The sequence below is a fragment of the Phyllostomus hastatus genome, unplaced genomic scaffold (genome assembly GCF_019186645.2).
Source record: "Phyllostomus hastatus isolate PE091 unplaced genomic scaffold, TTU_PhHast_1.1 phas_scaffold_1674, whole genome shotgun sequence".
NCBI classification, from domain to species: domain Eukaryota; kingdom Metazoa; phylum Chordata; class Mammalia; order Chiroptera; family Phyllostomidae; genus Phyllostomus; species Phyllostomus hastatus.
The window spans coordinates 11,457,629-11,480,618 of record NW_025334011.1 but is presented as its reverse complement, the minus strand read 5'-3'; the positions used below and the strand labels follow the sequence as shown (position 1 = coordinate 11,480,618).

At 39.2% G+C, this 22,990-nt stretch overlaps 1 protein-coding gene across 24 annotated transcripts in view; it reads right to left on the bottom strand.

Moving 5' to 3' along the window:
- The window catches only part of ZNF438 (zinc finger protein 438), a 170,553-nt gene that overhangs the window by 20,332 nt on the left and 127,231 nt on the right, over nucleotides 1-22,990 (bottom strand). For 23 of the 24 annotated variants that reach the window (XM_045857828.1, XM_045857822.1, XM_045857826.1 and 20 more), the window contains one exon: nucleotides 8,491-8,558. In XM_045857828.1, coding sequence (XP_045713784.1) covers nucleotides 8,491-8,558 — 68 coding nt within the window. Of the gene's footprint in view, nucleotides 1-5,602; nucleotides 5,665-8,490; nucleotides 8,559-22,990 lie in introns of those variants that run through there. The other variant, XM_045857843.1, reaches the window with a different exon arrangement.

Sequence of the window (22,990 nt, the reverse complement as noted above, 5' to 3'; positions counted from 1 at the left end):
ATAAAATGCTTGAAAAAATCTTATAAATACATAATGCTTCAGATATTTTACTTAATTTGAATTTCTATTCATGAAATATGTCATAAATTATATTTAAACTAAGGATATTTGTATTTTCCCCTCAATTTTAAGAAATATTATCACAAGATTCTCCTGGTAGTATACACTAAGGTCTGTCCAGAAAAAGTCCAGCCATTATTAACATAATGAGAACAGTCTGCGCGACACAGATGTAACCTGGCAGCAAGGGAAAGTGGACCGGAATGCACATGTGTGAACAATGACGACTTCACTGTACTAGTCAGTGGGGGCAGTAACACCATTGAGTGAGCATGTGTACTGTGTGGCCATCACATTCAAAATGACTGAGCAAGTAGAGCAATGAATCTGCATCACATTTTGTGTTAAGCTTGGACATTCCTCCATGGAAACTATTCAGATGATTCAGAAGGACACAGCTATGGGCAACTGGTGATTGGCAGCTTCATCATGACAATGTGCTGCTAATGCATCACATCTTGTGCAGAGATTTTTGTGAAACATCAAATCACTCAGGTGACTCAGACCCCTACAGCCCAGATTTGGTGCCCTCCAACTTCTAGCTTTTCCCAAAACTAAAATCACCTTTGCAAGGGAAGAAATTTCAGACAGTTTATGATATTCAGGAAAATACAATGGGGCAGCTGATGGCAAGTGGGAGAACTATGTGAAGTCCCAAGGTGCCTACTTTGAATGGAACTGAGGCGTCATTGTCCTATGTACACTATTTCTTTTATCTTTTATCTTCTTCAGTAAATGTCTCTATTTTTCTTAATACAAAGCTGGATACCTTCTGAACAGACCTCATATACTATCATTGTTTTTCTTTTTTTGATGGAGTACTGTTTTTTAAACTGTTATTAACATGCATTCAAAATCATTTTCAATTATTTTATCAAAACCAAATAATCATTAGTTGCTGTTGCTAGTGCAAGTTAAATGTTAGAATTTCGGTAAATGTTTTATGATTTTGGAGTCAATTAATTTAAAGACAAGAATACGCTTACTCTATCAAAGGCATCACTAGGTTTATTAATTTCTATTCTTAGGAGTATTAGACTTTTACAAACATAAAATGCCTAATCTATATTTTTGGCTTGCATAACATTCTAAATACCTCCGTCAAACTTCTTTGCTTTTATTCCAGCTCAACTCATCACACCAGCCATCTGCCTAAATAAAGATGTAAGCATCTGCTATATGGCAACTGTCTCAGGGGCAGATGTTTCCATCCTGTGCTCATGTCACTGGGGCTGGATACATTATTTGAACAGATGTACACAATCGGAAAGTGTTGTGTCCCACAGTGAAATGTCTCCAACTGCTTTCTATCAAAGTACATAACTGCTATTTGCACCTGCATTTATGTTAATGATATAAAGGCAGCAGGGGTCTGACAAAGTGAGATGTGAAGCTATGAAATATATTTACATGGTTAATTGGAGTTTCTGAGAGACTCTGTTGCCAAATGGCCACAGTGACATTGACACATGCCCAAGTGGATCACCTGACTAGGAGCCTGCTTTTTAAGCCGTGGAAATGTGGCTATTTCTCAGGACAAAAACACTCATAATCTGAATTTACTGGTAAGACTATTCCAGCCTCTGCTATTTTATCTCAAAATAGGAAACTAACTTCCAGTATAGGGTCTCTTAGGCCACCCAGGTCATTTTCATTTTGCGAGGAAATTTCTATAGGTATGTGCATGTTTTCCATTTGTACTTCTGTCAACAGCATAACATGCTAATAATCCATAGTGGTATTTTGCAGAGGTTATTGCATTGGAAAGTTCCAATTTCCAACATTAAGGAGTTAACCAAAACCAGCTTGAAAAATGTCAATTTGTACTTGGTCTGCAACATAAAATGGTACCAAAAATCCAAGAACAGCATTTACACCACTAGTTAAGATCAAAACGTTTCCATATGAATGCCACATATTTGGAAACATAATATTTTGGTAATACATGGGGAATGTTTTTCCCTCAGTAATGAGGTCACAAAGCCATGTTAACCACTAAACGCAAAACATCAAATTACAGTGGTTCTCCTTGCTACTGTGCATTAAATGTGAGGGCTGAGGAGCCAGAGTTTGCAGTAAGAGTTGTCTTTGTAGCTTTATTCAACAAAGAACTTGTGGTCACTTTCAAATAACGTATTTATTATTTTATTAACTTGACATAGATAAAAATCAGCTTTGCATGTAGTTATTCTGTCTGAGTTAAATGGTTCAGTTGGCTGGGGCATCATCCCATAACCAAAAGGTTAAGGGTTCGATTCCTGGTCAGGGCACACACCCAGGTTGTGGGTTGATCCCTGGTCCTGACGTGTACAATCCTGTCTGGGCACGTACAGGAGGCAACCAAGCACTCTTTCTCTCTCACGCTGATGTTTCTCTCTCTCCTTCCTCTCTTGTCAAAAGGAATGAAAAAATATGTCCTCGGGTGAGGATTAAAAAATGTTACCCAAGCTAACTTTTAGTGCCCAAATTATTCTGCAATTTATTCTGCTCTTTAACAGAGTTTACAAGGTACATTTATACACAATTGATCCTCATTATTCATTCACAAATTATGTATTTGCAAATTCACTGGCTCACTCATGGCTTCTGTGGTCAGCTGTGGGCGTGTACAAGCAAAAAGTCTGAGTCACCTGATGTGCATGGTCTCGGCAGGGTCAACGGGGCCCTGCCTTGTTGCAGCTCTCAGAGACAAGTGTCCTTTCTGTGGTACATTTAGTGCCGTATTTTTCGTATCTTCTCTGTTTGTGACTTCGCTGTTTAAAACAGCCCTCGAGAATGATGTGCCATGCTGCCCAGTGTTCCTGAGCATAAGAAGACTAACATGTCTTATGAAGAAAATACACGTTGGATAAGCTTTGTTCAGTCGTGTGTTAAATGCTGTGCCTGTGAGTTCAATGTAAAAGAATGAAGGGCGTAAATTACATGAGGTGTCTTTAAACTGAAACACACATAAAACTGGGTTCTGTATTGATAGCTGATGAAAATGTGCTGTGAGCAGAGGCTCACAGGTACCTAACTCTTAGGAGCAATGGTTTAAAATTCGCTAATTCAGTGTTTCCGGTAACTGCTGCAAATGAGGAGAGTTGACTATATCTTACTTATCTCATTTGCCTGCTTCAGGGTGAGAATTATCATCCCCATTGGAAAGAAGGGACGGAGGCTTTACTGATTTAGCCGAGATCACAGAGCCTGGAAAAAGGGGAGAAGAATGACCAGAGTTCAACTGTCCAGCTCTTGGTGTCCTTTCCCAGAGTGAGAGAGGGGACGAGAAGCGGGGGAGGAGAAGGAAAAAATAGGAAAGGAGCTTAAGAAACGGCTTTAATACCATGCTCGAAAAAGAGAGCCGTAGTTAGATAACATGATACCAAACCATGTTTAGGTTGAATCCTCATAAAATGTGAACTCTGCTTAGATAGGCTGCCCACTTTTATCAACTGGGACTGAGCTATGAGAGAGTAGAACCTAGTTTGGGTTTCTTTTTTCCCCCTTTGTTCTTTGCTCCTTGCCTCTCCAAAGACAATAAATGTTTCTGACATAAACACACAGACCTGAGGATTCCAGGTTGGTGTTTCATTAAAAAAATAAAGACTAATATATTTTCACATCATTTAAGTAACGTGATTTAAAAAGATGTTTGAGAGTTTAAAGCATTTTCATCAAAATTTAATATGTATTTGATTACTCACCACTTGGCCAGGGTGATTTAAGGCCTGCCGAAGACAGAAAATTGATCAAAAAGTTTATAAAGAACCCAAACAATACTAAGAGTCTAAAATAAGTAAGGTTGCCCTGGCTGGGTGGGCCAGTTGGCTGGAGCATCGTCCTGTGAAACAAAAGGTTGTGGGTTCGATCCCTGGTCAGGGCATGTACAGGAGGCAACTGACTGATGGCTCTCCCCGCCCCCACCCCCACCCTTCCGTCTCTCTCTAAAATCAATAAACATCCTTGAGTGAGGGTTAAAAATTGAAAAAATAAAATAAGTGAGGTCATCTTATCTGCACTTAAAAAGAAATCAATTAACAAGCCACTCCAAATGTTCCTTACTTGAGTTCCACATGCTGCCTTCACTAATACCAAAATGCTTATGTATGTAAGATATATATTTTCATGTCTGTAAGACATAGGAATATATTTGTAGGCTCTGCCATACTTATTTTAAAAGCATTTTATTCAATCAGGAAATCAGGGTTTTTTAAACAAATCCAAGTCTGAACTCACAGGACAGATGGTCAGAGCTCTGGCCACACAGCGCGCCAGTGTGCGGGCTCTGAGAGTCCGTGGGAGCAGACGGTGAGTGCGTGTTTAGCTGACTGCACTGGTTCCGCAGGGTGGGGGGGGGGGGGGGCGGCATTAAGAACACGGTGTCTGCTGTCTTCTGACCCCCATTTATTGTGACTCTCATTGAATAAAAATTGTGCTCACAATTTGAAAACTATGTTTAAACAACACAAATGTTATGACAGAGCTGAGAAGCGTCAGAAGGCCTGTATGAGGAGACCTTTCCACCCACTGCAGACTCACTGAGGAAATGGCAAAACCAAATGGTGATGCTGGCACATGACTAGGAGTCTGAGTGAGTCCAGTACAACAGAGCCTCCCTGGACGGACACAAAGACTCTTTCCTGACCAATGAACAGCGGGACATGTTTTAACCAGCTGTGTGGGGACTAAAATTCACCCTGCTTCCTCCAAAGTGCAAACTTCAATCTTTAAATGGCATATTCACAGTGAACTTCTTTCTGGCATATAAAAAACATAAATTGTTCCTGTCAGAGAAGCATTTGGCCAAGTTGCTCATTTGTCTGTTTCTTTATCTAGCAAATAAATAAATTCATTTGCATTTTCAATCACTGTGGTGGTTTTGTCTTTTCCTTCAACAAATTTAAAGTTAGAACAACTGTAGTGGGCCCTATCTCATTGTTTCACACCCATTTCCCCTCGAAAACAGAGTTTATCACTTGTTACAATTTGCTATTTCCAACACAAAATACTTACCCTTATATTTCTATTGGCTTCTCATTTGAAAATGAGAAATTATGGGCAAACCATAAATCTTGTCCCCAAATCCTGAATGCATGAGAAGACAGACAACTGTAATGAAGTAAGTCTAATGGCCTTCTGAAGGGTCTGTATGGAATACCTCCCCACAGGCATGAACGGTGATGTTGCCGAACTACAGTGGAAAGCTTTTAATATAGTACGAATTATCGTTAGAGTGAAGCTATAATGTTAAATGTCTTCATTCGAAATTAAAAATTAAAAAAGCATTTAAGTCAAGGGCACTAGAATTTCTAATTAGTTTCCTCTGGTTCTTTTCTAGCTTCAAATGCATGAGCCTTGACTCCTAAATTCCACTTACTTGAATTCTATACATGTGGTACTGTCCTGAGCAAATGTCATCTCCTCTCTGCTTCGTTGTTTCCTGACCAGCCTCAAAATTCTGGCTTAATCAACTGTCCCTCCATCCTGGTTCTCAAAGTCTGTCACACTCACTTCTCATACAGCATTTGCCAAGCTTTGTTCCAGTTCATTGCATACATACCTGCTGTTCTAACAGAATTCAGTTCTGCAGAAGCGCAGGCACTCTCCGATGTGTCTCTGGATCCCTCAGACACCTGACACAGCTCCTGGTGAGTATTGGCTTGGTGATCACTGAATGCGGTATTTTACTAGGAGACAGTATGTGATGCACTACGTTTTCTTAAGCCCCGCACTTCTGCTGGTGATGTTCTACCTGAATTCTGTACGTCAATGGGTATGATATGTGTGCATGTTTACAAGTCTGAAATTCAAAAGTACCATAATTTATAGGTAGCCATCTAATTAAGAAATGGCATGTTCCCAGCAAACTTCTCACATTGCATAAATGATTATATTTGATGACAGAAATATAAACAATATCATAATTTAAAAATCTGGTATTTTTCTTTGTTAAAAATATTAATAGAATCCAGGCTACAGAGAAAGCATTTGACAGGCAAATGAGTAAATTAATGAATAATTGGATGATTCTTAGGCTTCACATGTACTATACTGTTTTTCCTTACTGATATAATTTATCATGATGTAAATTCTAATTCCTGCCTTTTTTGGTTCAAAATGGTTTTAAATATTCATATATGTAATTAAGCACAATATGTTTGACCAGAGAAGAAAGGGAAATGATCTAAAAGTAGACTATAAATATTCCCTATAAATTTACAGTGTGATACTGGGGACCAACAGTGAGTTTTGGATTTTGATTGATCTAGGTTCAAATCTCAGCTTAGTCACTTAACAGTTGGCAATCTTGGTAAAAGTACCTGAACCTTCAAAACACAGGTTATACCCACCTTACTATTAAGATAAAATGAAACAAAGGGTGTAAAGTGGTAGGTAGAATGACTATAACACTGAAGGCACCTGACTAATTTAGCTCTTTTAGCTGTTCTCTCTCTCTCTCTCTCTCACTCTCTCTCTCTCTCTCTCTCTCTCTGTCTCTCTCTCTGTCAATATCTTGAGTTGGGGCTTGAGTAGCCTTTGTCCCAGAAGTGAGTGATGAAGAATTCACTAGAGCTAATAAAATCCTAGCTAGGCTTGAAGGTGTCTTATATTCTCACCAAGTCAATGGAGTTAACTAAACATATGCAACAGCTCAGAGAGGAAGGCACAAAAACAAAATAAAATCAACCTTGATGAGAAGCAAAGTAGGCAGGATGTGTGAGTGGTGACATGTTTGGTTTTTTTTTTTTACTTCCCTGTATTAGCCAGAAACCAAGTAGCTCATTGTTTAGTTACACAGATTCACAACCTTTCAGAGCTTAAAAAATGTCTAGTAATATTGGCTTTACTAATAGGGAAGCTGAGGCTTAGGGGCAAAATAACTTGTCTGAGTTTCCACAGCCAGTTGGAGGCAGATCTGGGACAGGAGCCCAGCTTTTCTACATTTGTCCCAATACTCTTTCTTCTAAGCAGTCACACCTCTCCTTCCTTGCTCAGATGAGGAAGGTGAGATCAGCTAGGGACCAAACCCAGTACTGCAGAAACCTTCCAAAGATACAGGCACATACCAGAAAATATTAATAGGAAATCCACACTTTTTATTTCTAGATAAGGGTTTACTGTCCTCTTTCTCAGTCCCATCTCCTTTCTTGCTCTGGTATTTGAGACTGGATCTTGTATGAATCTCAGAAACTTTTACCCTCCCCTTGGCCAAATGTCTGGATAAGAACCAAGCTGTGGTCTGCTCTGTTTACTTCCCATGGGTCTCCGTGGATCATGCGTGACCTTCTAAGACCAGTAGGCATTCCAAGAGGGAGAAAGCCAAGTCCAGCTCATTACATTAGCCTCCACACAAGGAGCAAGCCCAGGTATTAGCCACAACTGTTAAGAACAATAGCCACCATCATCTTGTAAGTGCCTACTATGCCATTAACAATCCGCTGGGTGATTCGCATCTATTTACCCCTTTAATCTCCACATGACCTGTGGGGTAGGACTTATTATCTTCACTTTATAGATTTATAGATGAGAAAGCTTAGGTCAAGTGTGTATCTAAGGTTACGAAATTCAGTGGTAGAACTGGGTTTCAAATCCAGACTCCACGTTCTTAATAGTTATGACATTACCCTTTTCCCTTGGTAGAGCGATCAAAGAGTGTTATCACCAGGTAAGGCTCTTTACAGTAAGTTCACCCCATTCACTAAAACTTACACATTCCATTAAGGAAGCCAAATTGTGCATCAACAAAGACACTGTTTTTCTGTGTGAAAGTCAATTATGTGGGGGCAGGGGAAAGACTTGAATTTCTCCCAGAAGTCAGAGTTCTCTCTTTACTGTGCCAAACGTTTATTATTCTTTATTCAGAAAGGACTGTAACTCTACCTTCTGCTTTTCTGAAAGGCTCGGAGCTCCTGTTAAATCATGATTTTCATTTTAAAAATCATGTGGAGGGGAAATGGTTTTTCTTATGTTTCTTTTTAAGTGGGTATGGGAAGAAACAGGTCAAAGAAATGTGTAAGCAAATCCCCTCACGCCCTCACCCTCTCCCCACGTGTGCTGCGTGTCTGTGCATGCACACGTGTGTACAGATTATGTGGATGTATATGTTCTCTCACTGAAAATACATGTCGTTCTGCTTCAGCCAACACTGTGATTTCAGTTGACACCTGCTATACCAGCTCATGGGCTGAGCTCTGGGAGTTCTGTGTGCAACGAGATGGCCCTGCTCTCAAGGAGCTCTCAGCATAGGAGAAATGCCCTTACACCCAGGAACCCACATACACTCAAGGAATTTTCCAAAGGAAATAAACTTTCATGTACATTAAAATTTTTTCTTGGTTCCAGGAAATAAGTCCCCTGTGGTTAGAGGACAGTGGCATTAAATGTATCAGCTTATACACATTTATATAACATACACATTACCATTTTCTTCAGCATGGTGGACCTTACCTTGACCTTTCGGTGGTACTGACAAAGAATTCTGTTTTGTGCTGTGTTTGACTTGAGCAGGAACTGCCCTAAAAACAACCAAGCACAAATAATAATTAGAAAATAACTGAGATGTCAAGTTAGTACATAGGAAAATATAAATTATAAGCTTTTAAAAAAGTCCTTCTACTTATAATTATATGAGTAATGAGGAACGGACCCAGGGGTATCCGACCCATGGCCCACAGGCTGCATACGGCCCAGGAAGTCTATGAATGTGGCTCAACACAAAATCATAAATTTACTTAAAAGCTTTTTTTCCTCATCAGTTTTCATTAGTGTTTGTGTATTTAATGTGTGGCCCAAGGCAACTCTTCTTCCAGTGTGGCCCAGAGATGCCAAAGGTTGGATACCCCTGGCACTAAACTATTAAGAAACTGATGTTTTTATTTCACTCTAATTTTCATACAGGCATTTTTTTTTTTTAATATACTGGCATGGGCCTGGGGAGGGAAGCAATGCCAAATGGAGAGGACCGTATCTGCATCTCTGGCCTCACAGGCACAGGGGTGCGTGGAAGGAGGCAGGATTAAGGTTTCCCTGAAAATGCCCTGCCTGAAAACTGTTTCATATTGTCTGTTTGAGAAATAACTATAGTGTTTAACCATACAGGTAAAAGTAGCATAACTGCAAAATATCATTTGATGAAATATAATTCAGCCATTAAAATGTGATTATGAAGATTATGTGGCAACATGAAAGTGCTGATGATACCATGCATTGGATGAACATAGTAGATGGCATATACACCAGGGTTACACCTGTATAAAATAACACGGGAGCAGAAAAACTCATGACAGGAAATACATTAATATGTGTATTGGCATTGTGTTTAGTGATGAAAATACAAATGTTTCCCCCTCCATTTTAGCTATTTTTCAAATTGCCTATAGTACTGTGTTCCATATTAATAAACTATTTGAATACAAAAATAAGACAAAATACTTGAAAAAGTATAGGTAAATATTTTTATAAGCCTTCATGGAAGTGTTTCTAAGCATGACACCAAAGACAAAAGCCATTAAAGTAGGCACTGATGAATTTTTCTTTTAAGATTTTAAATGTTTGTTCAGTAGAAAATTAGACAAAATTAAAAGGCATGATTTCTAACTTCCAGCCAAGACTGAGTAAGAGAGACCATATTTTCCCAACTTCCTGAAACAACCAAGACACACACAAAGGACATGAAAGCATATTTAAACACTGGGCATCAGGTCACAAAGACTGGTCTTTAAGACACAGGACACAAATGTGATGAACCAACCTGTGACTGTGCTGCAGGAAGGGAAACCCTCCTAGAGAGTCCCAGAGAAATGCAGAAGAGAGGGCAGGGAGGGAGGCAGGAGGAGAAAGGGGGAGGGAGGGAGAGAGGGAGGGAGGAAGAGGGAGATTGGGAGATTGTTACCTAAATGTAACACCTAAAACTATAAAATTTCTGTAAGGAAGCTTTATGGCCTTACATCAGGTAAAAATATCTTAGGACATCTATAGCATAATCCATAAAATAACTAACAATTTGGACTCCAAAATTAAAAACTTCTGTTCTTCAAAAGACACTGTTAAGAGAATGAAAAGACAAGCCACAGAGTGAGAGAAAATAATTGCACAAATAAATAGAATAAATAAATTATACCCAGAACACTTTTAAAACTCATTAAGAAAACAAACAATGCAATTTTAAAAGTGGGCAAAAAATCTGAAGAGATACTTCACCAGAAAAGATATGGTTTGCAAATAATGACATCAAGAGATGCTCAACATCATTAGTTATTAGAGAAATGTACATTAAAACCACAAAGAGATGATGTTGTATACCTATCAGTGTGGCTAATACTGAATAAAGAAGACAATACCAAGTGTAGACAGGGATGTAGAGGCAGTGGAAGTCTTATGCATGCTGGTGGTAATGCAAAATGACACAATTTGAAAAATAATTTGGTGTTTTCTTCAAAAGTTGAGATACACCTATAATGCGATCCAGTCAATTCTTTCCTGATCTAAAAGAGAAGAATATGTCTATTGGATCAGAAAGAAACAAAAATAAAAAGACTGCAAATGATGAATGCTATCAATTATAGCAAGATTTAGTACTTAATAATATTGCTTTATAAATCATACATATGATTATTTTTAATTTTAGTTAATAAGTCATATTTAAACAGAGTTAATTAAAAAACAAGAGTTGGGTGGTTTCTTGAGAAGCAAGAGCCTGACGGTGGTGGACATGGAAGTCTTCCATTGATTCCTATTTGAGGAAACCTGATGCAGACATTGCTTTGTCCTGGTTATGCTGCCCAGCCAAGGTTCCTAAAAGTGAATTTACATAAAGAATCTTACAGAACACACAAAAATCATCCACTCCATGCTCAACAAGCTTGCTGACGTTGACCCATGGTGTGAGTGTGTGTGTGTGTGTGGTGGGGGGGCACCATGCACAGGGCTGCAATATGGACGTTAATCTAGATTAGTATTTCCAGGGGGTGATTTCCTAGAACATATGAAGGGGACCCCAAAAACCTGAAATTTATTTATAAAAATTGTGTATTTATTCTCACACGTTTAAACTTCAGTCACCTTCAAAGTACTCTCCATTTGATACAATACCCCATCAAGACATTTTTTCCACTGCTCAAAACAATTTTTGAACTTGTTAATTTTGATGCCTTTTAGAGCTTTTGCTGTTTTTTGTTTCACCTCTTCCACATCTACAAAATGTTTCCCTTTGAGGACTTTTTTCATCTGGGGAAACAAAAAGAAAAGTCGCTCAGGGTGAGAATGGGTGAATAGGGAGGGTGGGGCACCGGGTCATGCTGCTTTTGGTCAAAATCTGTTTAACACAGCATGGTGTGGACGGGTAAGCTTGTAAATCACCCATCATGAAATGGGCAGACGTGTTAAAAGAGACTTCAAAAAAAAAATTCACTTAAGCTGAACACAGCCTCTCACAACAAGCCATCTGGTACACTGATACAGATGGGTTCCTAGAACACTCACCTAGCTAGTGGGGGAAGCCTGTTCTATATGGGGACTACCTTCCAGAAGACAATTCCACTTTGTTGGGGGGTCCCCCTTTGTCCATGTCATACATCATCTGACACAATGTCATTAAAAAAATGTTATAATCTAATATATTTGTCCAGGAGAACTTGAAATATACAAATAAAATCTTTCGGTGTGTTACCATTGGTAATTTGTAACAGGTTCTTCTTTACATACCAGTACTAAGATAATGCCACTAACCTACCATGCCTACCATGCCACTGCCTGGGAAGCTGCTCTTCTCACGGGCCTTCCTCTAGTTTTGATTCTACTCGCGCTTGTGGCTCTTGATGTTAAGGCATTGCACGGTGATTGCCCCACAGAGTTTGTGTTTTAGGCTAGTACTGGAGTTGGTGAATCCACAGATGACAGCTTCACCTACACTGTATTCTACACTGGAGCTCTTCTGCATTGAGTGCTTACCATGTGCTAGACCTATAAGGTAATTCATATGCACCTCTTATCCTCACATGAGAATCAGCATTATTATCGTCTTCAAGTCAAGAAACTGAGGCTCAAAGAAATTAAGTAATTCGCTCAAAGTCACTGAGAATGAGCTAGAATTAATTCTGCAGGTGTGTCTGACCCCTAACTTCACATATATGTCATGCTCTCCTGCATGCACATTTCCCCCACCTCCCATCCTTCCTCCTTTTTCCTCCCTCACACACACATGAACACATACAAGTGTGGACCAAATCAATGAAAATACAGGTTTGATGCTTTTATGCTGGATATTAGAAATAAAGAAAAATCAGCGAAACAAAAAATAGAAACAAAATAATAGGGAGAAGTGATTTAGAGAAGTTAGGAAAGGAATGAACTTGATTCCTTTCCTGGAATTCAAATAAACAAATTTAAGGGGAAATGACTGTCATCTTCAAATATTTGAAGAGAAGTTACTTGGAAGAAGGATTAGAGGAATCCTATGTCACTCCAGTGGGCAATTAAAATTCCTGAGTCCAGCAAGGGAGACAAGTTACAAGAAGGCAAATTTCTACTAGATATAAGGACAAACTTGTGAAACTGATTTCATATTATACTATATGCACTATTGATCTCTGTCACTAAAAAAATTAAAGGACAAGTTAACAAAAACTTTTATTTTTCAGCCTTAAAAAAACAGCAAAGGAGCCCCAGACACTGAAGAACTGAAAAAGCCCCCTTTCTTTTTTTGTATTAAGGAAATGAAAATGGTCACGGCACAGAAAAGAAAAAAAGGGAACTGCTTGAATGAACTTATAATGGTTAAATATTCAATGCTGCTCTTGTCCTTTTATACATTCAGGTATTATTTTAAAACTTTTAATGCATTTGAGGATGAATTTTCCTAGCTTGTTTTAAGTAATTTCATGTGCTCATTATCTTTCACTATTTTTTTAACTTTTCAAATCAGCTATATTGAGATGTAGTTTTCACACAACAGATATATAAAAATATACACCTGTGTAGTTATCACATTCTTTTTTCTATATCTTATGCTATTTTGACACACTAGGGGCCTGGCTGCCTAGAAAGAGTGCCCCTTCCAGGGCTAATTAATCCTACATATAGCAAACAACTAACTCCTCTTTCAGATGCAAGCCATCAAATCCAAAGTCTAGTCCCCAACCATCCCCTTTAACTCTCACACAGCAAGCCAATGCTTCCCCCCACCCCCTCCCGCTTACATCATTACCCCAGGGCCAGGTACTGAACTAGGACCATTCTATGCCTGAGGACACTGAAATCATTCAAACTGGCCAATCTTAAACCGCTTGTCTTGCTCTGCCAAGCTCTTCCCAGGGAGACCACAATACAACCTCCAGGCCATGCTTTCCCAAGACTAACCCAGGAACTTTCCCATCTGGCCCTGAATTTACGGCACGCCCCCTCCTCTTGGGAACTGTAAATTATGTATTCTTCTTTCAAAGGCAGCTGTTTCTCTGTCTATAACCTTACCACAACTGATTGAAACAACTCTGGAAATATTTCAAAGAAAATACAGAACAATAACATCACCTCAGAAAGTTCCCTTATTACCTCAAAAAGTTGCCTTGTCCTCTTTTTACAGTCAATTCTCACCCCTCACCTGGCCTCAGGCAATCACTGATGCTTTCCATCCTGATACACTAGTTTTGCCTATTCTAGAATACAAGATCATTTCATATCAGTCAAACAGTGTATGTTCTTTATTGTGCATTTCACTAGATCATTCTTTTCTATTGTTGAGTGGTACTGATAGAGAGAGAAGATCAGGGAGGAGTAGGAGGGACTTTAGGAGGAAATTGCCTGAGGCAATGGTAAATTGTCTAGGGTGAGATTGCCTGAGAAGTTGAGTGCCTCCAGAGTGCATGGAATTATGGGTGAGAAGATTTAAAACAGAAGGAAGGCAGAGAGAGACTCACTGTCCTCTTCCTTGAGGATGCCTGGATGGGCCATGCTACAGCCACCTGCATTTCCCAAAGGACGGAATTTTCAATGGGAGAAGGAAGTCTGGGTGCGGCCTAGGGCTGCTCTGGCCTGTGGCAGGGTTATTTTCCTTTGGGTGTTCTACAGGAGACGGGCTCTGAGGTAGAAGCCTACCATTCTTCCAAAATCGTGTAGCTTTTATATCTTATGTTGTTTTAGTTTGTAAGCTAACCTTATTGAAATAAGATAATTAAAAACTAACGGGGAACTCAAGAGTTAAAAGATTTTAGTCTTAATTGATACACTTAAGTGATTAAAGCTGGAGCTCAAGATTTAAAGGTTTTAGCCTTAGTTGATAGGCTTGAGTGACTAATGCATATGCAAAGTTGTTATTCCAAAATTGTGTAGCCTTTGCATAAAGACTCCTTTCTTTTTCATCAGACCTCTGCTTCTGGAGTTTTCCCTAAAGGGTGGGGGAGGCAGCAGGACCTCTCCTGCTGTTTGGTAACAGTATCCCATCCTATGACTAAAAGGCAACTGTTGATTCACTCGCTCACTGATGGGCATTTAAGTTATTGCTAGATTTTGGCTATTATGAATAAAATTGCTGTAAATATTTATGTCCAAGTCTTTCGGTAGACAAAAGTCATACCTCTTTGGTAAAAATCTAGGAGTGGAACTGCTGGGTGGGATAATAACTTCATAAGCAATTGCTTGTTTCCAAAGTGACCAAACAATTATTTCATTGATTTAAAAAAAACCTACTTCTTTAAGCAATGCTAGAATTCATGTGTCTCAATAGCTTCACATAAATAAGAGAACCAAATAACTTAGGCTCAGTTTTGTTAAAATAATAAAAGCTTACAGGACATAAATCTGACTAAGAGTAGTTTCTATCAATTACTCAATTGTAATAAATTTTTACTCCTATCTCAATCTGTCCTATTTAAGAAAGAAATAATAAATCCTCAAATTGGTACTAAAGGATTAGAAAATCTGAAAGGTAATCCACAGAATAAATTTTGATCCATTTAGAAAATTCTAACTGCTTACATTAATATTTGCATTAATATAATGTATTAATATTTGACAATCTTCTTCCTTCCCTAAATGGTTGCATACTGCTAGTGAATTCAATAAAAAAGTATCTCTTTAAATTCAAAGATTTCTGAATGTTAGCCAATGACAATAAATGCTTTGCAGATTCATCTGGGGGCCTAGTTTGTTTAAGACTCTCCAAGGCAACTTCTTTTCAGTGCAGAGTTGGGGAAACTTCAGAAGTAGTCTTACTTCCCCTAATTTTTCAGACTTACTGTTAAGGTGGTATGGCCAAATGCTACTTATTGTTCCCCAAACCAAAGCCCTTAAAAGATAATTTTCAGAGTCACAGTCCAGTACAATTTCAAATATGCGATGAGTTTAAAAGTAGTGGAAGCATCTGTGAACTGAGTGTGGAGATGTATCTTTTTAATGGAAACTTCACACTATATGACCTTGGTCAAATCAATTCATCTTTTCTCTGTCTCAGTTTCCCCAAAGAGAGATTCTGGTCAAGATGGTAGAGTAGGTAAATGTGGTGCTTGCATCCTTCCACAACTAAGCTACACAAAAACCATCGCTGAGAATCTTTTGAAGTCTAGCTGAACAGAAGTCCTATAACTAAGGAAATACAGAGGAAGCCACATTGAGACTGGTAGGAGGGACTAGTCCCACACCAATGTGTGTTGGTTAAAAACTGGGCGGGATATCTCAGCTGGGGAGGTTCCCCCCTGGAGAAGCAAGGAACCAGACCCACTAGCCCAGCATTCCAGAGGCTATGGGAAGGGAAGTCCCTACAGCCTCTGGATATGAAAACCAGTGGGATTTGTGGCTGAGTGAGGCAGAGGGCTCCTGGAGTCCCAGACATAACTCCTAAAGGACTCATGCCTGGACTTACTCAGACTCACTCACCCAGGGCTTTAGTGCTGGGGCAGCAGCTCGAAAGGCACCAGAGACATATGAGGAAGAACTGAGTTCTCTGGCATCAGGGCAACTTTCTCCCAGACCAAAGTGCTGGCAGAGGCCATTATTCCTTCACTAAACCCTCCCCCCACCCAGAGCAAGCAGTCAGGCACCATCTGAGTTTCCATGAATGTGATTAACACAGTTCCCTGGCCCTGGTGATTTGTTGAAACCCCATTCCACCCAACTCTCAGGCCCGCCCAAGTCACTTCCATACAATGGTCTGTTTTGGCTCATGTTTGAACGTTCCTAAAATCCCTAAGAGGTTGACAAACCTCTCCAAAAGCAGCATTGGGCCTCAGCATGTACCACACCTCTTGCTAAGTAGTCCCAGGCCCAGCATTAGAAGCAGCTACCTTTGGTTCGTGGCTTGGCCTCTCCTGGACACTTTCAAGCTCAGCACAGATAGCAGCCACTTGCAGATCACTTTGTAGCCCATGCCTGCTGGTCCCAGGCAGGACACAGATAGTGGCTCACCTTGGCCTGCACCTCTTGGGATGTCCCAGAGCCAGCACACCTGTTGGACATGTTCAGACCACATTGAAGCATCACCCAAATATCCCCATGAATGGCACACTCAGGGGGTGCACTGAGTGGGCAACAGAGCTCCAATGAAGCAAGTCCTGCTCCAAGGGCTCAGACCTTGCAGAGCAGATCCTCCATGGTGGTCACAGCCAGTCCTTGCAGCCATCGGCCTGGGTGTAAACTACTCCCATAGATGTGCCAACTGCAATCAAGGCCCAACTACAATAGGAGGGTGCACACAGCCCTCATAGGAGGCACATCTGGGATGCCCAGTCAGGTGACCAGGGGGACTATGCCATGGGGCTACAGGACACTTACTACATTAAGCCACTCTTAAAGCCTGGGAGACATAGCTTTAAGAGTGGCCTAATGTAGTAAGTTTCTGCTCTACCTAATACGTAGAAACAAACACAGGGAGGCAGCCAAAATGAGAAGACATAGAAACATGTGCCAAATGAAAGACCGTTACAAAACTCCAGAAAAAGAATTAAACAAAATGGAGACAAGCAACCTACTAGATGCAGAGTTCAAAACACTGCTTATAAGGATGCTCAAAGAACTTAGTGAGAACTTCAACAGCACAAAAAAGGATAGGTCATAAATGAAGGATAAACAAAGTGAAGTAAAGAACAATTTACAGGGAATCAACAGTAGACTGGATCAAGCCGAGAATCAAATCAGTGATTTGGAACATAAGGAAGCAAAAAACACCCAAGTGGAACAGCAAAAAGAAAAAAGAATCCAAAAAGAAGGATGTTCTAGCCTTAGACTCTCATTTCTTTTCACTTTACAGGTTTTCTATAAAATTTCTTCCAATTCCTGTGGTTCTAACTATTTCTAGTTCCTAGGTTCCAGGACAAAATGCTCTCTGCTGCTTACTATATATCTATACAAACTAAATGCAGTTTCTGTTTCCTCTAAACTATTTTTCAAAGCTTTCACCTCTGTTTTACCCTACCATTAGGTCTGGGCTTGCTGGTAGTACAAGAGCCTCCTAAATTGTCTTCTTACCTACATTCTTACATCTTTCCAATCTATTCTCTATTATGCAGCTAGAAAAATATTTCCCTCTTTTCATTTAATCAAATGTTAGGTTTATTGGGATGTAATTGACAAAATTATACATATTTAAAGTATACAATCTGATGACTTGACATATGTATGTATATTTTGTAAAATGATCACCACAATCAACTTAATTAACATGTCCATCACCTCACACAGTTACTTTTTGTATGCATGTGGAGAGGATATGTCAGGTCCACTCTATCAGTAAATTGCAAGAACACATCACAGTATTATTGACTATAGTCACCATGTGGTACATTATATCCTCAGAGTTTGTTCATCTTATTTTCTCTGAGACAAGCACTTTCAAGTTTTAGAGGTGATTCTTCTGGTATTTATATCTCCCTATCTGTTGATAAAATGCTTATAATCTTATTTCTTGATCGTTCAGTTTTAGGCAGTATCTAATCATTCCCACTGTAAAGGATGAAGATATATCTCTATTTCTCTATCTCTCAATTAACAAAATTTTGCTTAATAAGTTCTCTGAGTATAAAATTCCAGGTTGAGAGGTTCCAGCCAAGATGGAGGCATAGGGAGAAACACTTTGCTTCCTCTCACAGCTAAAAGGAGGCTGACAACCAATTTAAAAACAGTATCACCAGAACTGCCAGGATAGTAATCTGTATGGAAGTCTGACAACCAAGGAGTTAAAGAAACATTCATCTAGACTGGTAGAAGGGGGGGAGGGAGATGCGCAGCCACGCGGGCAGAGAGGACTTGTGGCAAGACAGAGGACCACATGGGTGAGGAAGGGCTGGCTCACCAGGAAACTAAAGACTCAAAACCTCTAGCTATAAATATTGTGTGGGTTGCAAAGGTGGGAGAAACTCCCAGTGTCACAAGAGAGTTTCTTGGAAAGTGGGGTTAGAGCGAATTGAGTGAGTGGCATTGTTCCCTCTCTGACCCCTCCCCCACAGATAGCACAACAACACAGCAAAGAGGGTTGCCCTGCCCTGACGGATACCTAAGGCTCTGCCCCATACAACATAGTAGGTGCACCGAGACAAAGAAATATGACCCAAATGAAAGAACAGATCAAAGTTCCAGAGAAAGAGCTAAGGGACAAGGAGATAGATAACCTATCAGACACAGAGTTCAAAACACTGGTAATCAGGATGCTCACAGAACTGATTGAGCTCAGTCACAAAATGAAGGAAGAAATAAAGGCTACCCAAAGTGAAATAAAGCAAAATATATAGGGAACCAAGAGTCACAGGAAGGAAACTGGGGTTCAAATCAGCAATTTGGAGCAGAAGAAAGAAATAACATCCAACTGGAACAGAATGAAGAAACAAGAATTCAAAAAAATGAGGAGCGGCTTTGGAACCTCCAGGACAACTTTAAACATTCCAACATCTGAATCATAGGAGTGCCAGAAGAAGAAGAGGAAGAGCAAGAAATTGAAAACTTATCGGAACAAATAATGATGGAAAACTCCCTAATCTGGTGAAGGAAACAGACTTTCAGGAAGTGTAGGAAGTTCAGAGTCCCAAAGAAATTGGACCCAAGGAGGAACACACCAAGGCACATCATAATTAAGTTACTCGAGATTCAAGATAGGGAGAGAATCTTAAAAGCAGTAAGAGGGAAGGAGAGAGTTACCTACAAAGGAGTTCCCATAAGACTATCAGCTGACTTCTCAGGAAAAACCTTACAGGCAAGAAGGGGCTGGAAAGAAGTATTTGAAGTCATGAAAGGCAGGGACCTACATCCAAGATTACTCTATCCAGGAAAGCTATTATTTAGAATGGAGGGGCAGATAAAGTGCTTCCCAGGTAAGGTTAAGTTAAGGGAGTTCATCATTACCAAGCCCTTATTATATGAAATGTTAAAGGGAATTATCTAAGAAATAGAAGAAGATCAAAAACCATGAACAAAAAATGACAACAAACTCATAACTATCAACAACTGAAACTAAAACAAAACAAAACAAACTAAGCAAGGAACTAGGATAGGAATAGAACTACAGAAATGGAGATCACATGGAGGGTTATCAATGGGGAGGGGGAGGAGGAAGAATGGGAGAAAAGGTACAGGGAATAAGAAGCATAATTGGTAGGCATACAATAGACACGGGTAGGTTAAGAATAGTATAGGAAATAGAGAAGCCAGATAATTTACATATACAACCCATGGACATGAATTAAGGGGGGGCAAGGAATGCTGGAGGGTGGGGTGTTGCAGGGTGGAGGGGACATAAAGGGGATAAAAAAACTGGGACAACTGTAATAGCATAATCAATAAAATATACTTAAAATAGAATAAAAAGAAAAAAGAAAATAAAATTCCAGGTTGATATTGAGTCATGTTCTACTTTCTTCTGGTTTCCAAAGTTGGTGTTAAGAAATCCAAAGCTACTTATGATCCTTTGTTTGTAATCTGTTTTTATATTTCTCTATGGAAACAAGGTTTGGAAAATTCAGAATGAAGTGTTCCAGCCTATTTTCATTCATTTGCTAAGTATTTGGTGAACCTCATCAATCTAGAAATTCCTGTATTTTAGAAACTGGGATATTTTCTCCAATTATTTTTCTGAGATTTCCTAATTTACTTTACTCTGCTCTTTCCCCCTGAACTCTTATTATTTAGGTGTTTACCTTCACTGGACAGATACATATTTTTTCCTTTCTTATGTTTTATCTCTTATTTTTGCTCTTTCTGAAAAAAAAATTCCTCAACTTTACCTTCTCGTGTTTTAAGTGAGTTCAGTTGTCATCTTTACTCAATAGTTCACCAATGATCTTTTTAATGCAAATCTAACTGTTTTGCCAATGCTTCATGTCCTTTGGTGGTTACCTGTTGTCCACAAGATACAGCCCAACCTCGCATGACACATGAGACCCTTCACACATTGTCCTTCACGCATTATCACCACTAGACAGCCAGCCAAATAGGCCAGCTCTCACATGCCTCCACAATTATTCACACAGTGGCCTCTCTTCCCTATATAATTCTTACTCCACTTTGCAAAGTCTACCTGGACAGTTCGGAAAATTTTTGTTGATGTGTCCATTATCTCCTCCTAATACTCTTTGACTAACTCTGTCTTAGCATGTAGCATCTGTTTAAATTGTCTGCTTTTTCCTTAAATTTGTGATGCCAGGGACAATCCCATATTTATCTTTATATTTCTATTACTCAGAAGTGACTTGGTATATAATAAGATTTAATAAATGTTTACTGAATTAATAAATGTGAATAATCCTGTGAAAACAAGAATACTAGAAATTTAATACTTGCACAGTTCCATCTAGTGCTTTTCATACCATTTAAATATTTATTTTCTAGGTAAGTTTCTAAAATTCTAAATCATTTTTTAATGAATAGTAATTTTGAAATGTGAAGCAATGTCTTATTAATTATGCCATTGCTGTACTGTTCCATAACTTAAAGTGACAGAACACTAAGTTAATTTTTTCAGCAATGAATTTCCTTTGATCTCTACCAATTGCCTGGCTGTATTTTTAGAGGGACTGAGTCACTCCTAAGGTGATTTTAAAATTCTCTTATGCAAATGTAAAACCTTTCCTAGTTTCTTCCATTTCTCTACTCAGGCCTGGGGCTTTTCAAAAATAAGGGTGCTTCAGGTGTCACTACCCACAGGTAACAAGTCCCAGGAAACAATGATTTCCAACGTGAACTATAAACCCAATTTGTGGACAATGCTGCTTTTCCACTAAATGGTCCCTGTGCCTTTTAGTTAAGTCAAGAAAGACCCAAGGTTTAGGCAAGTTTTAACACACAAGTACCTTTCCATTTCTTATTTATTCAAATGCAGAACAAACAAGTATAAGACAAATATTTGGTTCTTTCTACACTAAACACAAGCATCCTTGGGATTTCCTGCCTGGCTTTTCAATGCTTAAAAGAATGAAGAAGTCAATCAGGCCATGAGGTTACCATCATGATGAAGACAAAAACATTTCAAAAAAGAATTGTACCACTGGGTAACAGATAACACTCGGGAGGAAAATAAACACCACAAAATAAAGAGGCTGTCATTTACATGTCCATGATATAAATACAGATTGTGAATCTTCATTATTTTTCCCCTTCATTCTGGCTGCCAGTGTTTCAATCAGTTTGAATTTGATTCATTACTGCTAACTGGTCTACAGTCTGACACAAAATCATCTTTAAGCTAAGCAGGTTAACAGAAAATTGATGTAACATCATTTTGGATTCCTGACATTCCTTTCCTCTCTTTTTCTTTTTTTTTCAGTAGTTGACTAAATGTTATTAAGGAACATTTGGTTTTCCAACATAATGAATCACATAATAATAATTAACATTTGTTGACTATTAATTTGTGTCACAAGGCTCTACATTTTTAAAGCTCATTTCATGCTAGCAAAACTCTAAGGTTAGCAATGTTATTCTGTTTTATAAAGACTTTCCTTTCCCCCTTTTTTAAAAATCTAAAAAAAACTTATTTTTAGAGAAGGAAAGGGAGGGAGAAAGAGAGGGAGAGAAACATCAATGTGTGGTTGCCTCTTGTGTGCCCCCTACTGGGGACCTGGCCCACAACCCAGGCATGTGCCCCAACTAGGAATCGAACCGGCGACCCTTTGGTTTGCATGCCAGCACTTGATCCACTGAGCCACACCAGCCAGGGCTCATTTCCTCTCTTAAAGCTTACCTGAGGCCAAGCACCAAAAGAGTTTTGGTTTCATCACCAGAGACCAACCAGTGGACTTTCAACAAACTCTACTTTCTGCTTCCACTCTAACCTCCTCACAACATGGCCACTATGGTCCACTTTTCTCTTAGCTCTGCTTGCATCTCTAGCTTTTTCCTTCTTTACTAAAATTTCTGCATTAAATTAAAATCCCATCAATTAGCTTTACAATGACTGTTCAATTAAAAAAAAAACACTGCTCTATTTCCTGCTAACTTCATCCATGCTTTACATTTTTCATGTTCTTGCAGGTGTGTGCCACTTAATGAATGATTCTGGTAATTTTTCTTCCTTTTTTAAAATAATTCAAACCTTCAGCTTTTCCCTAGAGCACTCTAATCACAGATTTACCTTTTCAGTATTACCTACATTTAAAAAAATTCCATGTCCCCGATGGCATTTATCTAACACTTAGGTTACCATAAAACGATTCTTTCGAACATGGAGAAAGCTAAATAAAAATGTACACACCTCCCTCTTATTCTATAACACCAACTCCCCTCCTCGAAGGCAACAACTCTTAGTGCCTTTGTGGGTATACTGTCAGAAACAGTCGTCTGTGTGTTTACCAATGAACATGTATGGGTACGACGTCTGTCTGTAAAAAGTCCAGCCATTGTTAATATAACAAGAACAGTTTGCATGGTATCAGTGTAAGCTGGCAGCCAAGGAGAGTGGACTGAAATGTGCATGTGTGAATAACGACGACTTCACTGTACTAGTTAGTGGGAGCAGTAGATGTCCGTGAGTGAGCAT